The sequence below is a fragment of the Neofelis nebulosa genome, chromosome 6 (assembly GCF_028018385.1).
Source record: "Neofelis nebulosa isolate mNeoNeb1 chromosome 6, mNeoNeb1.pri, whole genome shotgun sequence".
NCBI classification, from domain to species: domain Eukaryota; kingdom Metazoa; phylum Chordata; class Mammalia; order Carnivora; family Felidae; genus Neofelis; species Neofelis nebulosa.
The window spans coordinates 18,301,930-18,328,045 of record NC_080787.1 but is presented as its reverse complement, the minus strand read 5'-3'; the positions used below and the strand labels follow the sequence as shown (position 1 = coordinate 18,328,045).

The following is a 26,116-nucleotide window of genomic DNA, read 5'->3' as shown; positions in this document are numbered from 1 at the left end:
CCGCCGGCCGAGGTGGGGGGGATGGGGGGCGGTCAGCGGCGCGGTGTCACGCGCGCCCGCGCCGTCTGCAAAGCCCCAGCGCGCCGCGTTCCGCGCGGGTTGCGATCGCCGCGGCCCCGCGGCTGCGGCAGCCACGCGGGCTCCGGGCGCGCGGGGGCGGGGGCGGGGGCGGGGGCGGGGGCGGGGGCGGGGGCGGGGGCGGGGGCGGGGCGGGGCGGCCCGCGGGTGGCCGGCGCCGGAGGGTGGGGGGCGGGGGGAGCCGCGCCGTCCGCTTCCGCCGCCCCGCCGGGGATTCCCCCAGCCCAGCGCCCGGGGAAATCCCGGTGCGCGCGGGTACAAAGAGAGCGGCGCCGCGGAGCGCGCCACAGGCCGGCCGTCTCCAGCCATGTCGCGCGGCCTCCGGCTCCTGCTCCTGAGCTGCGGTAGGGCTCCAGACGCCTGTCGCCTCCCCACCGGGTCCTGGCGACCTCCCCCCCACCCCCACCCCCTTCTCTCGCTGGCTCACGCCGCTCTCTCTGTCCCTCTTGCAGCCTGCAGCCTGGCGCCCGCGGCGCGGGTGGTGAAGGTGGCTTGTTCCGAGGACGTGGACTTGCCGTGCACCGCCCACTGGGACCCGCAGGTCCCCTACACGGTCTTCTGGACCAAGGTAAGCGCGGCGATGCCCGCGGGCTAGGGCTCGGCCAGCCCGGTTGGAGGCTGCGGGGACCGCCTCCCTTGGGCTGGCGACCCTCTGTAACCGCGGCTAGCCTCCGAATACCGCGCCTTCCCGCACGCCTTCCTCACCCCCACCCCGCGCCACCCGCATCTAGCGACAAGGCGACTTAGCTTATGTTCCCCAAGGACCTAATTCCCTCCCTGCGCCTAGAGGTGGCCTGAGATGAATGATCCAAGTAAGACGCTTTGGAAGCGCAGAGACTCGCTGATTTGGATGAATTCTGGACGCCACCTGTGGTTGTGGCCAGGAGAAAGCAGCCAGGGCAGATTTGGATATCGGACAGTAGGAATGCCCCCCAGATTTCTGATTTCTGAGGTTTGGGGGACTGTGGGGTCCCTAATTCGGGGGCGGGGAGGGGAGGAATAGGCACGTTGAGAGAAGGCCACTAAGAGATAGTCCAGTGTGCTCTAGGCTTGTGTCCCAGATGGGAGTTGTCTGGCATCCGCTTTCTGGGTTACCCTGTCCCCTAGCTTGTCCATGCTGCTTGGAGCTCCGACAGTCCTGAGGGGCCCAGCCTGGGGGCGTGGGCGTCTGGGGGGGGGCGTGAGCAGCACCCACGCAAGTAAGAACCAGCGTCACTGTGCCCCCCCCCCCTTCCCCCATAGGAGAATTGAGTTGCACTGCGGCTTCTTTAAAGAGTTCCTCAACTGGAACATTTTCAGAGGCTAGGACCGCGGTTCCAGCGGCTTCGCACAGCCCCGCAGTCCCTGGTCTTTTGTCCACCTCCCCTAATGAGGTTCTGCCACAACAGCACCTCCAGGTTCAGCCGAGGGCGCGTGATATCCTAGCCTTACTCCGCGGCTCTGATTTAGCATCCGAGAAGAAATCTCTGTGTTCGTTGCTTTCTGCAGAATGCAGGCCTTTGTTCTGCCCTCCGAAAGAAAGATGCTTTACGAACCTGCACGTGTATCTGGCCATTTAGCAAGGCAGTATAGGACAGGTTTGTGTGTGTGTGTGTGTGTGTGTGTGTGTGTGTGTCCCCTCTCCGGACTGGATGGCCTCTTTCCCTGGGACGGTGCTGCACCCTGTTTTTGTGAATTCCACGCAGCACCCAGTGTTTGCCCGGCCAGTTGGGAAGGTGCTCAGTGAATTCAGGCTGGCACTTGGTGAGGTATGTGCACTGGATATACTTTTGCTGCCTTGGAGCACTGTATCGTGTAGGAAAGCACGTCTGTTATTATTCCTACTTGGTTTCCACTTCATTCACTGTGGGATCAGAGAACATAACACTTCCAAGATTGTTCTGGTAAAAACAACAGCATTGAAGCAAAAATATTGTGAAGACATTATTATTTGAGTGCTCACTGTGTGCCAGCCTCCGGGGTGAATATTTACATGCATTATCTGTGTCAGTCCTTCCAATGGACTGAAGAGATCTGTACTGCTACTGCTGTTCCCATTTTACAGATGAGGAAACTGAGCCTTAGGGAGTGAAGGAAGCCACTCACTGTTATACAGCTTGGCTAAATGAGAAAGGGGGATTCGAACCAAGTAGTCTGATTCCTTAGCCTGAGTTCTCTGGTTTCTACCTCAGTTACTTAGGGTAAAGAATAGAAAAGTCTCCTTGGTCTAGCCAGGCAGGGACTTAGCTACCTTAAAGAAGGGGCAAAACATGAAACCATGATCCCTTCCAGAGAGGAATAAAAAAAAAAAAAAAAAGACTATCCCCAGGGGAGTAATTAAAAAGTACTCATGAAACAAATAGATGGAATTTCAGACTGTAAAGTTCAAATAGTTGTCAAGGTAAATCTTGCACAAGGTCATTTGGAATGATGCAGTAAACCGTAGCCATTAACCTTTGGCTCCTCCTTGGATGTTAGCTGATGATGTAACTCTATAATGCATGAGCTTGTTTATTGAACAAGGTTCTTGCATGATTTACCCTGAAGGTCTCTCAAAACTGATTTTTTTTTTTTTAAATGACAACAGTCTCTTGGCATTTTCTTTTTTCTTTTGGTTCATGGAATAGGGTCATTGAAAGATCATGCCATAGTAATTTTTTTTTTTTTTAAAGAGGGAAACAGTGATCGAGTCGCGGGGGGAATAGGAAAGCTGTGTTCTGCCCATAAACTATTCAGCTACCTTGAAAATGAAACGCATTGTTCCTTCAAGTACTTTTTAACAGGCCTCAGCATGCTCTGTAGATATTTATTATTTTCCAGCCCAGTAATTACACTTCCGCATCGATTGTGTTTGTACAACACAAATGGATAGAGTATTCTGGAAATGAGGTCAGTGGTGGGAGACTGAAGTACTTGGTTCTCCAGAAGATTAAGCATCTGGTTATTGCTTTTCTTTTTCCCCCACACAACTTTTTTTTTTTTTTTTTTTTTTTTTTTTGTAAAATGTTTCAGCGCAGAGGTGGCTGTAAAAGGAGAAATTTAAACCCGGTGACCTCAACCCGCCTTGTTCATGTCACCTGTCTAGCCATCACTAGTGTGGTTCGTCAAACCGCTTTGCACAGTTGTGGGCTACGCGCTGGGCGAGTGAAGCAGAGTCCCTTAGCGTGTTGTTTTTGTTCTTGTTTTTGTTTTTATCATCCACCAGATTGAATCACATTCTGTCAGGACTTCTGCGTATCACAATTGCGGTTATAATGAGTCACAAGGTAAAATTCCATGTGCCACTTGGTTCTCCCACAACCATAGGGCATCCTGCCACTGTCCAACTGGCAGTGATTACTTGTGATTACCAGAGGACCCATGGAAACCATGTGTTTCTTCTCATGTGCCTTTTACCAAAAGACTCCACGCAGAGGGCGTCCAATTCGTGTTTGTGACATTAGGGCGAGTGAGGAAGAAACAGTGTGCATTTTATCCTCTCTGGATAAAGAGAGGTACGGTGAGGGGCGGGGGTGAGGAGGCTTAATATAACACAGGGGGCTGTAGGTGGGGCAAAGAGTGGGCAGAGATAGCCCTCTTCCTGTGAACCCAGCTTTTATTTCCCGTGGACCAGTGCCCTTCTAACTGGGATCCAACAATGGGCCCTCCTCTTGTCCTTTCCTGTATTGCACCTGTTAAGGCAAAGTAGATGCTTAGGAAGAAATAGAAACATGAATACGCATACCCGTCAAGCTAGTAGCTGAATTTAGCTTTGAAAGTCGTGACCTGACTGTGTTTGTTTAGGGAGGGATTTTGAGAAAATATGCAGACAGACTTGGTCCAGCACGCTCTCCCGCCGCCTGTTGAGTGTCTTGTGTAAGAGGGCGTGGCACCATCCCATGTCTTCCAGGAGTAAGAGCATCCCATGAAAGGGCTACCTCTGTGCTCCGCGCCGAGCACAAGTGGGTTCACACTCTCTTCAATGAGGCTGCACTAGGTTTTCAGGGAGAGGATGCCCCTGGACGCAGTGTTTGGGCTTGGTGATGTTCGCAACTGATGATAGGGAGGGGTTATTTATCAGGGAGATGTAGTACCATCTGGAGTCATGCCGGGAGCCCTGACAGCCTACGCTGATGCATAACGAAAGAGGATATATAGTGTCAACCTTGGGTGACACTGCGGGGTTGAAGACAAGAGATGTGTCACAAGACACATGCCCTTTTCAGATGATTTCCAAAGGGAGGGAGAAAGGGGAAGTAAGACGGATTTCAGAAGTCAGTCTTGGGTTTGTAAGAGCGACAAGGGATCATGGGTTATCCCCTGAACCAAGGGAGCTGTCAGAGAGCAGGTGAATGGCGTGTGTGAGGCTCCTTCCAAAGTTCCAGGCTAGTCACCACGCACTTCTTGCTTGTCCTTGTTTTGTGATGAAGCTGCCGTCCGTGTAGGTTGCTGACTTCCCATTCAGTGTATTTGTATTTTGTGTCTCTGCCGGCTTGTGTGATAGCGGACCACAAAGCCAGGAGGCGCTGAGGAAACCGGGGTCCCTCGGTGGGGGCTGGAGCGGATGAGTGGTCTGGGCGGATGTAACCCGTGCAGCCACAAATGCGGATGGACCCGTGAAGGAGCCAGGGTGTGCCGCTCACTACAGTTCCTTGATTCTAGAATTTTATCTGCTGTAAGATGAGATTTAAGAGCATGTCTTTGGGAGGAGAAGGAAGCATTCCTATAGTAGACACAGAAGCACTGAAACATTGAAACGCGAAAGCAGTGCGTCAGTGTCACAGAAAAATCACGCTGCCCACATTGGCACCTACACCGCTTGGCCTGGCTGACTCACTTCGGTGGCCTTTACCCTCGGCCAAACCGTGAAAGACATAAAGTTGGTTTTCAGATGGCCCTTACATTCACAGTTTCATTAGTAAAGATTTCTGGGTCCCAAGTGCGTTCCAAGTCCTGGGCCTCACGCTGGCCCATCCTAATCAACACGGGACTTTGGCCAAAGGACCGTCTTGAGCAAAGGCATGGAAAAGGAATCCACAAGCATTTTGGGGGAGCCAGTGGGGTGACCAGTGATCTGGAAGGGAGAGTTATATAGAAGAGGGCTGGCAGATGTTACAGAGAAGGCTTGGAACTGATGGTGAAGAACCTTGAATGCCCAGTTACAATGCCTTGAACTCCTTTCAGCAGCAAGGCGTCACTGAAAGTTTTTAAGCAAAGAGGGTGATGTAATGGCACGCATTTGTAGAGAAAAGATTATTTCTTGTGGGGAAACACAGGCTGTGATTCATCCTCGAAGATGGGTCTCCGAGGGAGGCGTTTTCTCACTCGATTGCAAAAGACAATCAGGGTACCTCAGCCGAGACTTCAACACATTTCTGAGATGTCCCTTCCCTTCATTCGTGGTCACCAGTCGTGTCCCCGTGGTTCTACAGAGGACTGGGCAGCCCAGCACGTGGCCACCTCATAGGGGCCATAGAAGCCTCAGCCCACTGGGATTGGTTCCTCGTCGAGACTTTGGGACAATGATGAATCAGAGAGAAGTTGCTCAAATCTTTGAGTGTGCAGGAGAGTAGAGAGGAAGAAGGCAGCTGGGAGTGGAATGGAATGAAATCAAACACTTGTTTTCCATGAATAAAAGGGGGATTTAGGTCATGTGAGAACCACATTATCTTAGTTCTGTATTTGGTTATGTCACTACACAAAAAAGAGGAAGTGAGAAGGTCGCAGTGATGTAAGGGAAGGTCTTAGCGAAAAGGGGAGGCAGAGCTAAAAAGAGATTCTACCTAAAAAAGGGTTTCTCCGTCTAAAATTGTTTGCATAATCTTTTCCTGGCTACTCCAGTGATAACCGCAAATTTTCTACCAAAAGCCCTAGCTCAAACCAGAGCTAGACATGAGGACTTCCCTGAGATTCAAAGAACACCCACAAACCTACCTTGGGTTTTTGTTCTTGCACTGGGATGCCGTTGGCTAACGCTCCTGTGGGGTCCTGTAAGAGTGGTACAGGATTGGGAGCCCAAGGCTTTTAATAAGCTTCATGTTTTTGTGGAGCATCACCCAGTCTGTTCTTGTCCCAATTCTCTAAGAGATGAGAGATTCCAGAAGAGCGGGTAGTTGTTTAGGATTATAGGTCCAGGTGGGGAACACCTACGGGGAAAGAGGGAGGCCAGTTGCCATACACAATTCGTAATCATGTTGGATCACGCTGGGTCAGTTCTGGGGCACAAAGACTCTGAATCAGATTAGTCCTGGATGTCTCATTCCCGGGGGTGTGGGGAGCATCTGAGCCCAAGAGGCAAGCAGGACTGGTCTACAGCCTGGAGCCGTGTGGAGACAGTGCCCTCCATGCCACATTTATTTCTGGGGTGGTTCACAGTGCCCCTACCAGGTAGGACTCTTTACTTGCAAAGCATTGTAATCCCGTCAAAGGTAGCTTCAAGTAGCCACCTGGGTGGCTCAGTTGGTTGAGCACCTGACTCTTGATGTCTACTCAGGTCACGATCTCACGGTTCGTGAGTTCGAGCCCCGCGTCGGGCTCCTTGCTGACCCCAAGGAGTCTGCTTGGAATTCCCTCTGTTCCTTTCTCTCTGTGTCTCCCTGACTCATGCTGTCTGAGTCACTCTCTCAAAATAAATAAAAATAAACGATACTAAAAAATCTAGCTCCATATAAAGGGAATATATTGGTTTACATAATTGAAATGGAAAAAAGCTTTAAAATGATAATTCACACGCCAGTTACGTCTGGTACTGTGGGTAGAATTGCGTCCCACAGAAAGATTATCCCTGGTATTTGTGAAGTGACCTTATATGGAAATAGGGTCTTTGCAGATGCAAGCAATTTAAAGTGAGGTCACACTGGATAAGTGACTGGTGTCACTAATCCAGTCACTGGTGTCCTTAGAAGAAGAGAAAAAGGATAGACAGATAGAGACACCCAGGGAGGACACCATGTGAGGGTGCAGGCAGAAACGAGTGCATGTGTCCACAAGCCAAGGAATGACAAGGATGGCCAGCAATGCCAGAAGCTTCAGGAATGAGGCATGAAACAGATTCTTCCCTAGAGCTTTCAGAGGGAGCACAGCCCTGTCAGCACCTTGCTTGTCGGCTTTTGGCCTCTAGAACTGTGAGAGAATACAGTTGTTTATTTTATTTTATTTTTTTTAATTTTTTTTAACGTTTATTTATTTTTGAGACAGAGAGAGACAGAGCATGAACGGGGGGCAGAGAGAGAGGGAGACACAGAACCGGAAGCAGGCTCCAGGCTCCGAGCCATCAGCCCAGAGCCCGATGCGGGGCTCGAACTCACGGATGGTGAGATCGTGACCTGAGCTGAAGTCGGACGCTTAACCGACTGAGCCACCCAGGCGCCCCTGTTTATTTTTATAATTTTATTAAAAAATTTCCAATTCCCGTCTAGTTATCCTACAGTGTCATATCAATTTCAGGTGTGTAATAGAATGATTCAACAGTTCTGTACGTGACTCAGTGCTCCTCATGATAAGGGTACCCTTAATCCCCTTCCCCTATTTTACCCATTTTACCCCCAATTTAACGCCCTCCCCTCTGGTAACCATCCGTTTGTTCTCTATGGTTAAGCGTCGGCTCTTTTGTCTGTCTCTTTTTTTCTTTGTTCGTTCATGTTGTTTCTTAAACTCCACATAGGAGTGAAATCACATGGTATTTTGTCTTTCTCTGACTGACTTATTTCACTTGGCATTATACCCTCCAGATCCATCCGTGTTGCTGCAAGTGGCAAGATCTCCTTCTTCTCTGTGGCTGATAATATTCCATTGTGTATCTATATCCTATCTGCTTTATCCATGCATCTATCGAGGGATACTTGGGCTGCTTCTCTCATTTGGCTGTTGTAAATAACGGTGCAATAAACACGGGGGCGCGTCAATCTCTTCCAATTGGCATTGTGGTATTCTCCACGTAAATACCCAGCAGTAGAATTACTGGAGCATGTGATCTTTCTATTTTTAACTTTTTGAGGCACCGCCACACTGTTTTCCACAGTGGCTGCACCAGTTTGCATTCCCACCAGCAGTGCAGGAGGGTTCCGAAAAGATCCTGTTACTTTAAGTCCCTCGGTTTGGGGTGCTTTGTTTCGGCAGCATAAGAAGCAAAGACAGCTGGATTTAGGGGTCCTTAAATATCCCCGGGACCTGGTGTCTTTCTGTCCCTCAACTCTTCCTTTCTTCATACTGGGTTTCTCATCAGCCTCCCCGCGGCAGTGAGATAGTAGCCAGTGACGGCAGTCCTATGTACCCTCTCAGGGTCATGGGCGAAGGACAAGATTGTGCCTCTCTTCTAATAGCTCAACGAATGTCTGGTTATATTTAAGTGGCTTTGGTGGGGTCATGTGGTCGTCAGAACCAGTCTCTCCAGTCACGGGCGTCACGCCTGAGTCACGCGTGCCTCCTGTAGAACCGGATGCCATCCCTGTGTACGATGTGAGTCACAGCTCCTAAGAGGGCCTCTTCCAGGTCCAGCGGGACCCACAGGACGCACGTGGATGAAGGACGCTCGGCACGGACACTGGTCAAATCCCAGTGCCGAAGGGTGTTGCCGCATTTATTGTCACGATGCTGGAGACAGTTCGGAGTGTTGTGGATATTTTGTGGACACGCGGGGGCTAGAAAAATAATTCCTCTCTAGAGCAGATGTTGGGACTTCTAGAACAACTTTGCCAGGGAGGAGACGGGACGTATCAGCGGTAAAGAATGAGAGCATGGACGAGTGGACAGCTCTCAGGTGTAATAACAACTTCCGTTACCCACGCTAGCATTTGTAAAGCGCTTTCATGTATTCTCTCCTTTGGCACTTTAAATCACTCCACGGAGCAAGTGAGAAAGTTACAGGTGTGGAAACAAGACCCAGAGAGCGGGTGGCTTACCACGGGTGACCCAGCTAATGGACCACAAATTGAAGGACTTCACGCCTTTGATTCCAAAGCCAGTGCCCTTATAACTCTCTCTCTTTTTTTTTTTTTTTAATTCACTCATTCACTCAGCAAATGCTTTTTGAATAATCCCAGTGTGGTGGGAACTCTTTAGAAGCTGAGTGAAACCGGGGCTGGGAACATGAGAGAGAAGAGTAAGACATTTAGGGCTCTCTGTGCGATCGACAGACACTGTTTTGTACCATCCACGCCCCTCATCATGCGTGTCTTCTCACTCCCCTCGGGGGATACGATTCCCCCCACTCCCACCCCCACCCCGTGTCTGTGGAGCAGACGGAAGCCCGAGAGCTGTTCGGTCAGTTGGCCAAGAGCAGATCTTAGCCGTGGTGAGGCCGGGGTTTGCTTCCAGGTCTGATCGACTCCAAAGCCTGTGCTCTTAATTATGTTGCCATACTCATAACTCTCTTAGCAGCCATAAATTCAACTCTGTCTGTTAGACCCAGTAAATTTCAAAGTGGAACATCATTTTTCCAATAAAACTACACTTAGAAAAAAACGATGTTAATGCGCATACATTCTACCCTCATTATGACATCAACCTCCAAGCCAAACTATTTTGCACGTTATAAAGAGCTGTTTTTATGATGAATGGGGATTATATTGGCACTTTAATTGAGTTAGAAACCAAGGTACATGAAAGTTAGTGCATGAGAAATGCAATAAAGAAAAAGCTGTTCAATGTGATTGGAATATATCAGATTACTTTCATACCACTTTTAAATACATAAAGTCCATACCTTTAAATATGTTTATTCAAACTGTTGGATTCAATATATATATATATATATATATATATATATATATATATATATATATACGTATATATACACACACATTTTGCCCCTCAAGAAAATCTCTTCCTTTTTAAAAACTTTTTTTTTTAAATTTTATTTTAGAGAGAGTGCATGCATATGAGCTGGGGAGAGGGGTAGAGGGAGAGAGGGAGGAGAGAGAGAGGGGGAGAGAGGGAGAGAGAATCTCGAGCAGGCTCCACACTGTCAGCATAGAGCCCGATGCGGGGCTCGAACTCACAAACTATGAGATCATGACCTGAGCCGACGTCAAGAGTCGGATGCTTAACCAACTGAGCCACCCAGGCACCCCCGGAACTGTTGCTCTCTTATATTCAAATATGGCAATCTAGAAGGTGAGCATACATTTGGATCAAATTATTTAAATTAAAAAACATAATTTTCCACAGTAGGGTTTTTGACAGAAATATCAGTTCAATTTCAAACATATTAATTATTTCATTTCTTTTGTTCTGGTTCCAATTTGTCCATCATTTAAAAAAAAAAAACAACAACCAACTTTAATTCACATGCCCTTAAAATTAGTACGTACTTGTATTTGCTTGCTTTAGTATTCAGCAAATTAAAGAGTTTACTTAATTTGGGGCTTGTGGTTTCCTTAAGGTCAAATCTCCATTTTAGAGAAAGAATAGGTTACTTAAATTGTTTAGTCACATTGAAGGCCTTGAGGCAAATCAAAAGTCCCTAGGTTTTCTGAAAATGAGATGTCCTATATTTTACCCTTCTCTAATCCAATCAAAACTATAGAATTGTCCGCATCAGAGTTAATGCACGGAGCGTGGATTTTTAAAACATAATTGGGATGACTCTTTTGAGGAATTAATTTGCGCAAATCGTGTTGTGGTTTAGCGCACTACAATATTAGCTTTGGAAAGTGCGCATTAAATAGTTCCCATCAATTATGCTTGGCTGTGAATGAATCCGAGGGTTCCTTTTGTTATAAATTACTATTTCCTAAAATGCCTTCGCAGAGAGGCAATGAAACACTTTCAGCTTTGGAATGTTTAAAGAGCTGTTCTTTGCCAGTGGTTGATTTCGAGCCAGCTCAAATGCTTACAAGAACTCATGAAACACAGTTGAGGATGGCCCATTTGCTGGCTGGTCAGTTTACCTCTTTCTGGAATGCTCCTTTGGTTCTTGAACGGTGCTGCTTTTGCCACAAGGGACTCCCCTGATCTCGCGGTGTGCTAGCTGCCGGGCCCCAGAACTGAAGTTACTGATTTGAACTTTTGCATAAAAAGTCTCCTGGTACTGCTAATGCCTGCTTGCATTTTGAGCATGCTACGTTAACATAAAAACTACAACTATTTTTGCAGCTGTAGGCAAATCCCACACTGCCCAGATGGAGTCACATGACAAGATCTATCTTGAAATGGCATAGAGAAGGGGGAATAGGCATTGTGTATGCATCTACAACTTGAAGCCAGGAGGGAGCGTTCTGAAATATTTCCGGGTGCATTGTGTGAATTCACAGAAGGTTCCTTTTGCTATAGTTAGTCATCGGCAAAGGCCGTGCTCATTACTTAGGCAAGAGTTCCCAAGTTCAGCGAGTAGTTCTCCCAGTGTTCTGGGTCTTTCAGGAAGACCCAGGAAGAGGCCATTGGAAGATGGCCCCACGACATTTGAGGTATTTTGCCACGATCCCGCTGATGGCTGTGATGGGTCAGTAAATCACAATTCTGCAGGTTGCTTTGGGGTCCTTTGTTTTGCCTTTCCTTCCCCTACTTCTATCTTCTGTCTTTCTCATGACCTCGCTCTGCCTTTGTTTTTCTATTTGAAAAGTAACTGGAGACACACTGGAGGTTTTGCCAGAGGCCCACGGAAACCTGACCACCAAATAAACTACTTCTCTCTGTTACTACTGATTTAAAAAAAAAAAATGTTTATTTTTCAGAAAGAGAGAGGGAGACAGAATCCTGAGCAGGCTTGGACCTATCAGTGTGGGGCTCGAACTCACGAACTGTGAGATCGATCACGGCCTGAGCGGAAGCCAGCCGCTTAACGGACTGAGCCACCTAGGCGCTCTTTACCACTGAATGTTACAGTGAAATTCTTTTCAGCCAAAAGACAGGCGGCCACCGTCCGCCGGTTCTGATCACCTGCACGCTGGCTTCGGCCAGCTTGGCAGCCGGCAGGATAACGGGACCACAGGTTCTGTTCCCACCCCCTCCGGAAGGGTCTGCGGTTTTGATCTTGACTTTCAAGATGGGATCTTTCCGAGTTGAGGGAGGGATCAGGGATCGCTGAACGGGACCAGAGGCCCCCAAGGAGAAAACCGGGGATAGGTAACCTCAGAATGATTGCTGCCACCAAGTTTCTGCCCTTTCGGACGCAGGAGTTCTAGCAAGACAGAGTCCGGTGAACTGTGTTAGAAATAACTCTGCAATTGACATATTTAGAGGTTAATTCTGAAAAGAAAGGCTGGAGGAGTGGCCTCGTGGCGGGGTGAGGACCGAGCGGGCGCCCCGAGGGTCCCGGCCGCCAGCCCCCCACCAGCCCCGGTAGGGGGAGCCGAACAGCCCCGGCCAGGGGAGGGGAGGGGCGGGGTGGGAGCGCGCCGGGAGGCCGCAGTTCGCGGTGTAATTAGTCCTGAAGGGGGAACCCTGGGCTAAAGGAGATGCGTTCTGGCGCCCATTGGATGCCTCTGGCTCTTTCTCGGCCTCCTCGGCCGCTCCTCGTTTCTCTGCTCCATTTTTGAAGCCCTGAAGCCCCGAGGCTGGAGATCCTTGATTAATTAGGAAAGGACCTTTCGACACCAGAAGAACCGTCCAGCAATGGGCTCCACTCTCCTAGGCGGTGCGGGAGAAAAGGCGCTCGCCGGGGCGCCGTGTGGTGGCGGGGGCGGGAGCGGTGGTGGCTCCGCCGCCAGGTGTCTCTGCAGCCCGTCCGTCCGTCCTTCCGCCGAGTCCGCGAGCGCCCGGGGCCCGGCCGGCCTGCTGTGGGCTCCGCGCTTCCCTCGCGTAGTAAATGAAGGGGAAGCCACGGAGTGCGTGTAGCGTGTTGTGTGTGTATAGCGCTTGTGTGTAGTGTGTGTGTGCGTGTGTGCACGCCCCTTCCCGAGCTGCTCCGGCCTCACTGGGCGTCCCCTGCTTCCTTGGTTAGTGATCCTCCGCCCTGAATCGCCTGGAAAGTGGGAGAGGAGCTGGCGGCTCCCAAGACAGGAGATGGCGTTCTGCAGCGACAGGGAATCCTACTGGTCTCTGGGTCATTCCCTGAGGTGGCTCCTTGGTGCCCTCACATTCTAGGGGCACGTGAGGGATGCCGCCGGGTCCCAGGCTCCCTGGCGGTCCCGGCCATCCAGCAAAGGGCGAGGGCTGAGCGCTGAGAACGAGAACGAACGGTGATTTGCCTTCCTTTTGTGTCAATCCGGTTTGGACGCTTGAAAACATTTCGGTGGAGGGTGCACGGGCGAGCTAATTAGGCAGATTAAAAATATATCTGGGGGGAAAAAAAACTGATGGGGAATGCGGTTGTGGCCTAATCTGTCAAGTAAGAGGTGAGGGAGAGACCCCACCGACGTAACAAAGAAGATAGTTCAGGCAGAGAACCCCCGCCGGGCGGTTGGCTGAATTGGGCATCTGCCCCAGTCCGGCTGGTCTGTCCCGGGTCCAAAGATTTAAGCAGTCGCGGTCCTTCTGTGTGCATCTTGGTGTGACTGCCGCATGATGTGGCACAAAAAGTCTCCCCGGGGCACCACCGTCGGCTGTCTTCTTGCCCTGCTAGGGCGTCAGTGTGGTGCACCCTGTGACATCATGGGTGGCCCCACAGACACCCAGTTTTTTAAGAACAAGGTGACCGTTTACAGGAGGCATTTGCTCATGCATGTCTGTGCTTTCCGCCGAGTCGTCTGGCAGTGGTCTTCGAGTTGGGAGGCTGAGATATAAAACTAAGAATCATTCAAGGGGTGAGTGGGTATCTGAAGAAAACAAGAGGACATTTAATACAGAACAACCAGCAGCAACATATCACTCAAAGTGATTCACGCAAATCCTCATCGACGCATCATTATTGTCAGCAGCAACAACACTCTGTCCTTTACTAGGGGGTGGAAGCTGGGATACGCCGAATCGTAAAGTGCAGGCCTGATTTTATGCCAGAAAAGATACAGCCTTACAGAATTTTCATACATTTTCTCCTCCTCCCCTGAAGGTCACACATACACATACTGTTTTGTTTAAAAAAAAAAAAAAAAGTTGAGGACGGATGTTATGAAAACAAGAGGCAGAACCTTGATGCAGGTGAGGACGGTGTTTCCAAGTCCTGTTAGTGGAACCTGATGCAGCGTGATGCTTTTTCAACAGCTTGCAGACGACGGCGAGGAAAGGATAGAGATGCCCCCGGAGGGTCTGTGGTACCACCAGCAGAAGGATGGCTCCTTAGAAGCCTCCGGTGAAAGGCTGTACTCCCTGAAGATTGAAAACACTACCAGTGTCGACTCAGGGACATACAGGTGCATCCTGGAGGAGCCAGAAGGGCGGAGAAACCAAAGCGGCACTGTGACCTTGAAAGTGACAGGTGAGGTGATCTGCTGCACCTGTTTCCTTCTTGCAAGATGCGTGTGCACTTGCATAGGCTCGAAACTCCGTCCTCTCGATTGGAGTCCAACTGGAAGCTTAGGATCGTGTGGCTAAAAGCTAAATTCTCCTATAAGAATGTCATAACTTTTTCTGCTTCCTTCCTTCCTTCCTTCCTTCCTTCCTTCCTTCCTTCCTTCCTTCCTTCTCTTCCTCCCTCCCTCTTCCTTCCTTCCTTCCTTCCTTCCTTCCTTCCTTCCTTCCTTCCTTCCTTCCTCCCTCCCTCCCTTCCTTCCTCCCTCCCTCCCTTCCTTCCTCTCTCCCTCCCTCCCTCTTCCTTCCTTCCTTCCTCCCTCCCTCCCTTCCTTCTCTTCCTCCCTCCCTCTTCCTTCCTTCCTTCCTTCCTTCCTTCCTTCCTTCCTTCCTCCCTCCCTCCCTCCCTTCCTTCTCTTCTTCCCTCCTTCTTCCTTCCTTCCTCCTTTCCTTCCTTCCTTCCTTCCTTCCTCCCTCCCTCCCTCCCTTCCTTCTCTTCCTCCCTCCCTCTTCCTTCCTTCCTCCTTTCCTTCCTTCCTTCCTCCCTCCCTCCCTCCCTCCCTCCCTCCCTTCCTTCTCTTCTTTCCTCCTTCTTCCTTCCTTCCTTCCTTCCTTCCTTCCTTCCTTCCTTCCTTCCTCCCTCCCTCCCTCCCTTCCTTCCTTCCTTCTCTTCTTCCCTCCCTCTTCCTTCCTTCCTTCCTTCCTCCCTCCCTTCCTTCCTTCTCTTCCTCCCTCCCTCTTCCTCCCTCCCTTCCTTCCTTCCTTCCTTCCTTCCTTCCTTCCTTCCTCCCTCCCTCCCTCCCTTCCTTCCTTCTCTCCCTCCCTCTTCCTTCCTTCCTTCCTTCCTTCCTTCCTTCCTTCCTTCCTTCCTTCCTTCCTTCCTCTCTCCCTCCCTCCCCCTTCCTTCCTTCCTTCCTTCCTTCCTTCCTTCCTTCCTTCCTCTCTCCCTCCCTCTTCCTTCCTTCCTTCCTTCCTTCCTTCCTTCCTTCCTTCCTTCCTTCCTTCCTTCCTTCCCAATAAAGACAGATCCACCCTAGTTGTGTAGATGCCAAATGTAGCCAAACCACCAATCTGGGTTTTGTTTATTCATACAAGAGTCCTTTGAAACAAATAGGAAGTATCCAAGGGGCGCCTGGGTGGCTCAGTCGGTTGAGCATCTGACTTCGGCTCAGGTTATCATCTCGTGGTTCGTGGGTTCGAGCCCCGCGTGGGGCTCTGTGCTGACAGCTTGGGGCCTGGAGCCTGCTTCGGATTCTGCGTCTCCCTCTCTGTCTGCTCTTCCCCTGTGCACACTTGTCTCTTTATCAAAAATAAATAAAGATTTTAAAAAAATTTACAAAGAATAGGAAGTATCCGAGATGAATTTTTGGAGGACAGAGAAACAGTGTAGTCCTGAATACGTCAGGTGACTATGATATTCTGCTCCTTGGGTCTTTCTAATCTGGCCCAGGAGGGGCCGCATCATGTTTCCACCTTTTTAACTGATGAGCCGCAGCATTTCCCTCCCATTTATGATGGCTACATTGCCCGATGCCTCAACTCAGGCCGAAGAAAAAGGGCACAGCAAGAAAATAATGTTCCAGTGACAGAATACACATTTTTGCTCTATGCAGTAATCGCAAGAATTGAGCTCCAAGGGGAGGATTATCTCTTTGGGTTTTTCCCCAGAATTTTTCTTTGTGTAGCTTAAAATATGCCTTGCATTTGACTTTTGCCCAGCGCTCATTAGTGGCTGGGGCTTGAAATGACAAACATGTTGTTGTCACACAGTTCCTGATGTTTATGCCAGGAATGCTTTCTTCTTTTATTGGGAATCTGACTTAGGATAATATTCCTTTTTTCACAAGAACACGATCACTGTTTAGAGCTCAGTGTTTGGATTTGGTTCACTGTTACACACACACACACACACACACACACACACACACACACCTTACACCCCTCTCAGTCTCTAGCCCCTAATGCTGCTTTGTCTGTCTGCATGCACCTCCCAGACCTGGCATCTGTTTTATTCTCCGCTCTATCTGGCACACAGCAGGCTGTCAATCAGCATCTGCAGCGAGGTGATTGACAAATGAGAGCAACCTTGCAGGGAAGAGCAGAGAGGAGAGGAACAGAGAATGGCTGGTTTCCTTTCCTCTGCTGAGGACAAGGTTGCCTACAAGTTCAGTGGTTAGACTCCTCCAGAGTCCCCTGGATCTGGTTCACTTAAGAGCTCTGCGGCTCATTAGTGTGTGCCCTTGGGCACATCTCTCACAGCCTCTAAACCTCAGTTCTCTCATCTCTAAAATGGGGGCGATAACCTCTCCAGCATGGGCTCGCATGAAGGCTAAATGGGATATTGCACTGAAATGCTTAGTTTGGTGCCTGAGGTACACGGAGTGCTGGATAAATGTTAGGCTCTCAACCTTCCCTTTCTCGAGTCACAGACCCTACTGAGAACCCATCCCTATACTACTTGTGAAATGTTGAATCAAGCTTTAGAGGTTGCCAGCTCTCTCAAGGACCATTCGTGGCCCCAGGGGATCGTCCCCCCCCCCCCCCCCCCCCCCCCGTCACCTGCACTCCACCCACCCCTGCCTGGGCCTTCAAGCAGGCTTGGCAACCTGGCTATCCCAGACAACACACATCGGATGTCATGTCTGAGTGAGAAGAGGCCGTCCCCTTCCATGTCTCTTCCTGCCTTTGCGTCCCCAAGTGCTGCAGCCACAGCCTTCGACGGCCCCTCGGGGAGCCCCTTAGCCCACCTTTGCCGCCAGCCTTGGAGATTTCACGATTCTACAAAAACGTGTTGACTCATTCAGTAATAGCCGGGGCCCGGTTCCTTTGTCCCCCCAGTCCTCCTGAGGTGAGAACACCTAGCATTCTACACAGCACAGATGAAGGAGGCTCACGCTTCAACACATGGCGTGTCATCTGATGCAAAGGCCAGGAAAGCCAGGAAATAGAGCCTGAGCGAGATGCCGTATGCCGGCCCCATCGCACACAGCCAGGCTCAGGTGCGAGTGAGCACCGGCCACCGCCGTCACCGTTGTCACTAGCATTGTTCTTCCTGAATGCACAGATGTGTGCGGTTAGCCATGGGAGACAAGAAGGACTTGGGGAAAAAAAAAGAAAAGCCAGAGCAAAGCATTCTTAGCTTTTTATCACGGTAGGAAAGTTCTGTTAAACAGCTTCGTATTTTTACTCTCTCTCTCTTTTTTTTTTTTAAGGATGCCCTAAGGAACGCAAAGAAGACACTTTTCAGAAATACAGAGCCGAGATTGTACTGCTGTTGGCTCTGGTCGTTTTCTACTTAACACTCATTATTTTCACTTGTGTAAGTATCTTCGTAAAAAAACACGTATTATGATTAAAAGATCGCCCGGGGGCGCCAATCCGAATATATTTGGTAGATAGCGTGAATCCGTAATGCTGGCGAGAGGTGTTCTTCTGTGAACCGGGCACCTGCTGAGGCGTCCGCGCTGTGAGCATCGGTGCGGGAAGCGCCCGGCTTGTTTTGAATCCGGTTGCCCTGCACAGAGAGCTGCCGAGAGAAAACGAAGTAGGGTGTGTGAAGGAAGCTCGAGACCTGCCACAGGATCCTTCCAGGGCGCCAGAGGCCCTGGTGGTGGCAAGTGTGGCTCTGACTTGCCATCATCCTGGGGCAAAGGCACGACTCTGCCTGTAGGCGAGTGATGCAGCCCCACCGCACGGTGGTAGATCAGTCTCCTTCTCTTGACCTTGAACCCTTTCCTCCTGGGGGGTCTCCTCTAAGAGTTTTGGCGCTTGCCTCCACTCCCTGGGAATTAGCCCTGAGAAGCCAGAGGAGTGGGGTATACAGGCAGCGTCCTAGGGTGGAAGATGGCCGGCTGGTGCTGAAGTGGCCTTGACCGTAGCCCTTGAACTGTTGGTGGCAGGCTGCAGCTTACAGACCCTGAGCCTCTTTGTGCATGGCTGCTTACCTGGGTAGACCAAAGTTATAGGGAGCGAGGCCAGCTTTGGGCCTGACCCCCTAGGAAGTGATCTGTCCCATATGTCTCCATACTATCAGGAAGGACTGGCTACTTAGGGGCCAGGACAGATCTCACCCAAGAGCTATCCCGGGGCCTTGTCACTCACTGGCCCCCTGTATTCACTTCCTTGCCTCTCTGGCCATGGACTCATCTCTCTAGTTGCTGTTTTGGACGCCAATCAAAAAGACTCCCGTGAGCACCTACTGGGAACAGGCATTAAGCTAGGCACGGTGGAGGACATAAGCCATCAGCTTACGATTTGGGGTCATTAGGGTCATTTGCACACAAGATGATTAGAGTTACTGGAGGGTAAATTTAAAAAATGAATGACTTGAGTTTCTTGCTGGCAAATGCCTGTTTCAGGGGGCACTGATTTTCCATGCAGGTAGCTAACAGCAGGGGCTGGAAATGGCCCCAGTCTGTAGTCCGTGCGTCTCCTGGTCACAGTTTGGGGCTGAAATAGTACAAGCCCACTTGTCAAGCGAGCGAAGCTACTAGGCTAACAAGGGCTTCCCGAACGAGCTGTGCAGCCCGCTGTTAGCGAGTGGAGCTTAAATTGAGGTGTCCACTGTTGCATTTCCCCGATTGTTCATGTCTCCACTTCTTTTATTTTTCAGAAGTTTGCACAACAACAGAGTATTTTTCCAGATTTTTCTAAACCGGGCACGCAACGAGCTTTCCTCCCAGTCGTCTCCCCAGATAAGCATTTGGAGCCAGCGACTCTTCACAAGACGGAACTGGTATGAGCAGGATTTCTGCAGGTGGTTTTCTCTAAAGTCGAAGAAAGCTCAGCGGTGTGCCCGGATGTCACGCTGGACAAAAGCGGAGTGAGCCCCACACCGAAGAGGGCGTCCTTCCCGGGAGGTCCTTCCGGAAACTGCAGGTCACAGCCCGCTCTTTGTGAGCAGGACTTTGGGAACCGGTACAGGACCACGAAGCATGGGGCCGCCTGCAGGGAAGCTCTCTGCTTCTTCACAGCTAACTTCTTAGCATTTTATTCAGCTCTCTGGTCAACCCCCCGGAACTCTTTTCAGTCCCACACAAGCTATGGCGAGACGCAGCTGGAAGAGGGTCTTGGGAAATACGGACGCCCAGAGCCGGCCCTGTGACAGACTCTTGAGGACCGTGGTCTTCTTCACATCTGGAAACATCTCTCTCTGAGTTTACTGTGTTGTCTTGTGCTAGCCCAGATGTTTTATGTCTGGGAGAAGTTGACGGGCCAAACTGTGAGACAGCGGGGGATATTTAGCGAATCATGTCCCGGTGTGAAGGCCCTGCTATTACTAAGGAGTGTTGTGTGTACCTAGAAGTAACAAGTTGATGAGCTGTTCCCCACTGGAGCCTTTTCATCCGGAAAGACCCACGTAAAGAAGCAATAAAGAAGATGCCACATTTGTTTTGATATCCGTAGATTCCTGCCAAAGAAGGACTGGTTTTTTTCTCTCCTTTTGAAATCTGGGTCTACGGTTAGATATCAAGGCTCACAGCACAAGTAACCTCAGTATGGAGAGAACGAAGTCATAGAGGATGACCCCAGGATCGTGAGCTATTTGAGGCCCTGACGAAAATGCCGGACAAATCATGCCATCTGGGTTCCAACCCCAGGTGTCCCACTGCCAAGCTGTATGATCTTGAGCAGGGTCTTTGTGATTTCTCTTTTCTCAGTCGTAAACCAGAAGGTGGTTGTATGAGTTGATTGTGACAGTGTATGTGAAAATGCTTTGAAAAAGCATAAAGCACCATAAAAATTTGAAGCTCCATTGGGTCACTATCCTTATTCTTACAGAGGTGTTCTGGGCATGAGAGAATGCTTTTCATTCATTCTCATGTTTACCATTATTCCAAACAAAGAAGGCCAGACATAAGACCTTTCCATAGTCTTCTAGGTGTTCTTTTGGGGAAGTGAGGAGACCAGGTCAGCGAAGCACCAAGCCAAAAGTACTCCAAGATATGGACACACAGGAATCACGGGGCCCTGGGGAGAAGAGAGTCCACAGGATGTTCCATTGACATTTTGACAGTTGTTGGGTAACTCTTCTCAAACTGGGCCCTTTCCCTACTTGTTTTCTAAAGAGATTTCATCCCGTTGGTAGTGTGTGCATGGTCCACACTGATACTAGAGAGGGAAAGAAAGGGCAAGATGCTTCAGTGTTCTTGCTTTTTTGTCATAGCCTTCATGCCATTAAGGGGCTGGATGCGAATAGGGGTGTTTTTCTTTTTTATATTTAAAACTACTCATAGAACTTTGGGATAAGCGCTAGGATGTCTGTAAAGTAGTTTGAGAACCAGAACCCAAGATGAAATTCTAGAGGTGTAACATTGGCTGAGTCCTTCCTCTGAGAGGGAGAGCATTTATGGCAGGTAGACCTCTATGAAACAGCGCCCCCTTCTGCCCAAGGATGCCCCTGCATCTTGCCACTAGGTAGTACATGATTAGCTTGGCCACATGTATGACTGCCGGTCACGGGGGTGGAGAAGGGGGTGGAAAGAGGGAGGGTTGTGACTTCAGAAGGGTGTGTACAATCAGGGTCCCTGTACCTGGGATTCGTGGGGTTTCACTCAAGATTCTCAAATAGGTCCATTAGCCTCAAAATGATAAGAACAATCCAGGACAAGTGGTTATAATAGTTATAAAAGTATCGTAGGTCCTTTTTTTCATCATAGATGAATCCTCTTTGGAAAATGGCTCTTTATGAAGATGAATGCTTATAAAATTTCTGCAAAAGCTGTAGATTCCCCTTCAGTGGAATTAACTCCGTTCTCAAATGCTTTACCAGAAGTGCTGGGGAGACCATTGGCATGGTCATTAAGAGCTCAGAGTTCATACTCAGCCAGGTTTGAAGCCTAGATTCATCACTCAAGTTTTTGCCACTCTGGGCAGGAGACAGCCCTCTCTAAGCCTCAGTTGGCAGATGTTTAGAATAAGAATAAGGACAGTATCTGCCTAATAGGTTTGCTGTGAAGATTAAATGAGATAATATATCTAAAGGCTGAGCCTGATATCTGGCAAATAGTAAGCCGTTGAATAATCTTGGAACAAGAAAGAGCAAAGAGGCAACACAGAAGGTGCCAGTGACCATGAATCTTGAACAAAGTGGTTTTGTTAAAAGGAAGGAATTGAATTGGTGGGGGAGTCATGTTGCTTTCAAAGGATTAATACCCAATGAAACCAAATTTTTCATGGCCATTAAGGTTATAGTTCAGGAAAGACCAGGGAGGGGGCCGCCTTTCATTAGCTTGAACTGACTCAAGTTAAAAACATAATGCAGATTTGAAATCCAACTTGACATTTCACACCTAGTCTTTGGCATGAGAAAAGGTGTGTGTGTGTGTGTGTGTGTGTGTGTGTGTGTGTGAAAAAGAGAGAGAAGGGTAAGGTGGGTAGGGCAGAATTCATCAAGGAGAGTGAACTGCCTTCGTTGAACAAAGTAGATGATCATGGACCATATTTGTTCTTTTTCACCACTGCCGTGGAAAGCTTTATTCTCAGGGCCCTCCTTTGTCTATGGAGTTAGCTCCGCAGTTAAAGCAATTCCATCTTCAGGGGCGCCTGGGTGGCTTAATTGGTTAAGTGGCCGACTCTTGATTTCAGCTCAGGTCTTGATCTCACGGTTGGTGCGTTTGAGCCCCCCGTTGGGCTCCGTGCTAACAGTGAGAAGAAGCCTACTTGGAATTCTTTCTCTCCCTCTCTCTCTGCCCCTCCCCCAATTATGCTCTCTCTCCCTCCCTCCGTCTCTCTCTCTCTCAAAATAAATAAATAAACTTAAAAAATTTTTACCTTGGGATACCCCAAGACACAAATACAGACATGAATATCAGCTCCACATCTTTCCAAAAGAAGGCCGATGGTTTTTGTTTTCGTAAAAATTCTTCGCGGGTTTCATCGTAGAAAACATAAAAAAAATTGTGCTCACAGAACCCAACAAAGTCTGATTATTTGCTGGAGTTGCAGGAGGAGGGATCCAGTAACACCCTGTGGACATTGAGTATGTGAGTCTTATGTGTTTGACCCCACAGCTGAAAGACAGTGGGAGTCTCAGAATCATTCCGTATGGTTCCCCTGCCCTCTCCTCATTGGCAACTTTCTTCGGCTGGATTAAACGGCTGATTGTTTGATACTCCATCTGTCCTTTGTAAAATAGCCCACACCCTAAAACTCCTAGAACAGGAGCTGTTTGCTTAATTCAACAGCAATTATCCCTCATAGTTTTACAACTGAGCGTTTGCAGAGCCAGATGTGATCTGCTTGATTGGTAAAATATCCATCAGTTCTTTGGTTGGAGCCTTTTTTTATTTTTGTAATGTTTATTTTTTGGGGAGAGAGAGAGAGAATGAGCGGGGAAGGGGCAGAGAGAGAGGGAGACACAGAATCCGAAGCAGGCTCTGGGCTCTGAGCTGTCAGCACGGAGTCTGATGTGGGGCTCGAACTCACAGACCACGAGATCATGACCTGAGCTGAAGTTGATCGCTCAACTGACTGAGCCAGCCAGGTGCCCCTGTACATATTTCTTTTGGAATTAGATCTGCTTTCCTTTTTTTAAAATAGCAGAATGGGAAAAAAGAAGCTATCCCTTTGATCGCTCTGTAACAGGTTGAACTTTAGTCGTCTCAGAGCTCAGAAAAGGCCCTCATGTGTCCCAGCCGTTGAGGTAGCTAAGAGGACTCTGGTTCTGCCTCAGTACTAGATGCTGCATGGGGAAAGCTGGTTTCATGCATCTCTGTTCTGACTCCTGCCTCAGTTTCCCTGTCCCAGCCGAATATTCCTGGGTTTTTCCCTTATAGAATCTGGTACAACATCTGGTCCACGGTTGGTTGATTCAGGAAACACGGAGGGCATCATCCGAGCTCTCTATGTTTATGTCTTCCTGCGTTTACAGCCACACAACGAACATTTGCTTCTTTCATTGGTTCTGAGCCCTTAGACTTTGGTCCGGCTGATTACAGGTTACGTAATTGCTGCTCAGCAAATTTTAAAAATACAGTCTTCCGGCCGTTGGGTGACTAACAGACCCTGCCAACAAAGCGTTATGATGAACCAAAGGATACCTTTGAGGGAGCCTCACAGGTTGTGTGTGGCTAGCGTGGGATGGGGAGGAGTGACCCCGTCTTAGGGAAAAGGAAAATGGTGCCCCGGAACATTGTTGCCCCAGAGCTTGATAAATTACACACGAGCCCCATTCTGTTTTCAGAGACCAGGCATTTCATTGCAGACATACTTTTTCTTTTCCACTTCTTCCTTTCATTCTCCCCATGGGATCCCAGGCAGGCGCACGGTTAGGTAACAAAGGACTATCAGGGAAACATCATCTAGGAGGGGTGTATTTGTTTCCATGGTTCCTGAGAAGTTAGGGTGAAGGGAGGAGGCAAAACTTGGGCCCTGCAAGCAAGTCTTCTGTTCTTCTCTCCTTTCAATGCATAAACACGTACAGAATCCCTCTGGGCAAGGGAGACAGACCTCACTTAGTGGTTCATTTAGATTCTGCATGAGAAGAAGATATTGTTTCATTCTTCATTGCAAGAGGGGCTATTTCTTCAAATTGACCGTTTTCCCCCCACACTCTTTTCCGAAGTAGCCTGCTTATGAGCTACTCTTGCAGAGTGTGGTACTTAGGAGAGACAAGGAGAGAGAAATTCAGGCACGGAAAAGCTTCAAGACATCCCACAGGGCTGGAATGCTTTCTTTAAAGGGGGAAAAAAATCTGCAAATGCGTACGTATTTGCCTACATAGCCGAGAAGAGCCGGCTGGGCAGCCCATAAACGGCTCCTACTCAGGAGCAACAAAAGCCCGTGTCAGAAGTCAAGGGACAGGAGGCTGAGAACTAATAATAATTTTGCTCTTACACAGCAGTTTTCATCCGCAGACCTCGGAGTGCTTGGGAGACATTAATTAAATTGCCCCGCAGCCCCGTATGATGATCGCGCGTATCACCATTGCCAATTTGCTGGGGGCGGAGGGAGGAGAGACGTGCGCCCCGAGTGAGGTTGGAACCAAGCCATGCTATGGTGCACGTGGACCGTGGGCTCAGAAATAACAACAGGACCTCGTCCCCTGTGCAGCCAAGGCTAGGGTCACGTGCCGTGGTACCTGCTGGGCCGGCCTCGCGGAGCACCGTATGCAGAAAGCGGATAGGTGACCCACCTGCCCTGGGCTCGGAAGGTGCGGCCGGTATGCGCTCCTCACCAGGAGTCATCCCTCGAGTGGCACTCGTGACGGCAAGTCGGGGTCACCAGTGGTGCTGGCTCCGATCCCCTTGCGTTTCAGCCAGGACAGCTGTGTGAAGCAGGATGGTGATGTCTCCTCTGCCCAGCAGAAAATCCCATGATCAGTGATTGGTACCTCCTGCCCTGCATGTGGGAAAAGGTAGTTGTGGGTGGAGTTGTCCCCCCCCCCCCCCCGCCACCATCCCAAAGATGCATTGAATACATTGAATTCCTAACCCCCAGTACCTGTGCATGTGACCTTATTTGGAAAGAGAGCCTTTGTAGATGTAATCGAGTTAGGATGCGGACATATTGGATTGGAGTGGGCCCTAAATCCAACGACGGGATCCACGAGAAAAAGGAAATTTGGACCCAGACACAGAGGAGAAGGCCGGAGGGCGGAGGCTGAGGTTGGGGTGATGAGTCTATGAGCCCAGGAATGACCAGGATTGCTGGAAACCACCAGAGCTAGAGGAGGCAAGGAAGGGTTCTCCTCTCGAGCCTTCGGAGGGAATGTGGTCCTGCAACACCTTGGTTTCAGACTATCAGCCTCCAGAACTGTGAGAGAATCAATTTCTATCGTTTTTAAGCAACCCGGTTCGTGGTGCTTTGTGACAGCAGCCCTTAGAAATTAACACAAGAGTCTAAACGTTGGGGCGCCAGGGTGGCTCAGTTGGTTAAGTGGCCGACTTCAGCTCAGGTCAAGATCTCACGGTTGGTGGGTTTGAGCCCCGTGTGCTCTGTGCTGACAGCTTGGAGCCTGCTTCAGATTCTGTGTCTCCCCCTCTCTGTGCCCCTTGCCTGCTCGCACTCTGTGTGTCTCTCTCTCAAAAATAAATAAACCTTAAAAAATAAAAAGAGTCTAAACATTGGAAGTTCCAAATGTAGGATCATAAAATGGTCATTTACTTAGGTTGTTCATTTGAAAACTCATTCCACCATTGTAATAAGTGAAGGAAGGTTTCCCGGAGAGATGGGGCCCTGACAGTGGAGGCGAGGATAGGGTGGGCACATTGTAATGTCAATGACAGTGACATCTCCGTGTCCTCTGACATGGCACACGCCGATGGTTCTCAGACACTTAGATGTCTTGGCAGGTAAGTCCTCTTACAATTTGTTGAATTGCAATTGTGCAACTATATTTAATGCATCCCATTTCTTAATCCCTATAATGAAATAGAAAGCGAAGGAATGCATCTAGAAGCCAGATCGAGTGTAGCAAGAGGGAAAAATAATCTACAGGAATTAAGATCCAAACTGGGAAACTCAGTGCGGCTTGGGTGAGGTTGTTGACATCTGGGGCAAGAGATCATCGGCTATATTCAGCTTCAGTGTTGCCCCTTTTGGGCTCCTCCTTTTTAATTTTTGTTTAAACGCAAACAGTCCTGGGAGGGGCAACACGGAAAGCAATACAATAACGCCAGCCTACACACTGTTCTGGAAAGAAAACGGTCTTTGGGGGCGCCTGGGTGGCGCAGTCGGTTAAGCGTCCGACTTCAGCCAGGTCACGATCTCGCGGTCCGTGAGTTCGAGCCCCGCGTCGGGCTCTGGGCTCATG

At 49.5% G+C, this 26,116-nt stretch overlaps 1 protein-coding gene across 2 annotated transcripts; it reads left to right on the top strand.

Annotated features, from left to right (window-relative positions):
• Positions 1–233: 233 nt before the first annotated feature.
• CD83 (CD83 molecule) lies at positions 234–20,110 on the top strand. Of its 2 annotated transcripts, none has more exons than XM_058732945.1 (5): positions 234–422; positions 531–646; positions 14,116–14,329; positions 17,574–17,680; positions 18,977–20,110. In XM_058732945.1, exons 1-5 carry the CDS (start codon positions 386–388, stop codon positions 19,100–19,102), a joined length of 600 nt encoding a protein of 199 aa, XP_058588928.1. In that variant the 5' UTR covers positions 234–385; the 3' UTR covers positions 19,103–20,110. The 2 variants fall into 2 exon arrangements, with proteins under 2 accessions (XP_058588928.1, XP_058588927.1); XM_058732944.1 differs by having other exon boundaries at positions 238–422; positions 18,974–20,110.
• The last annotated feature ends 6,006 nt before the right edge of the window (positions 20,111–26,116 follow it).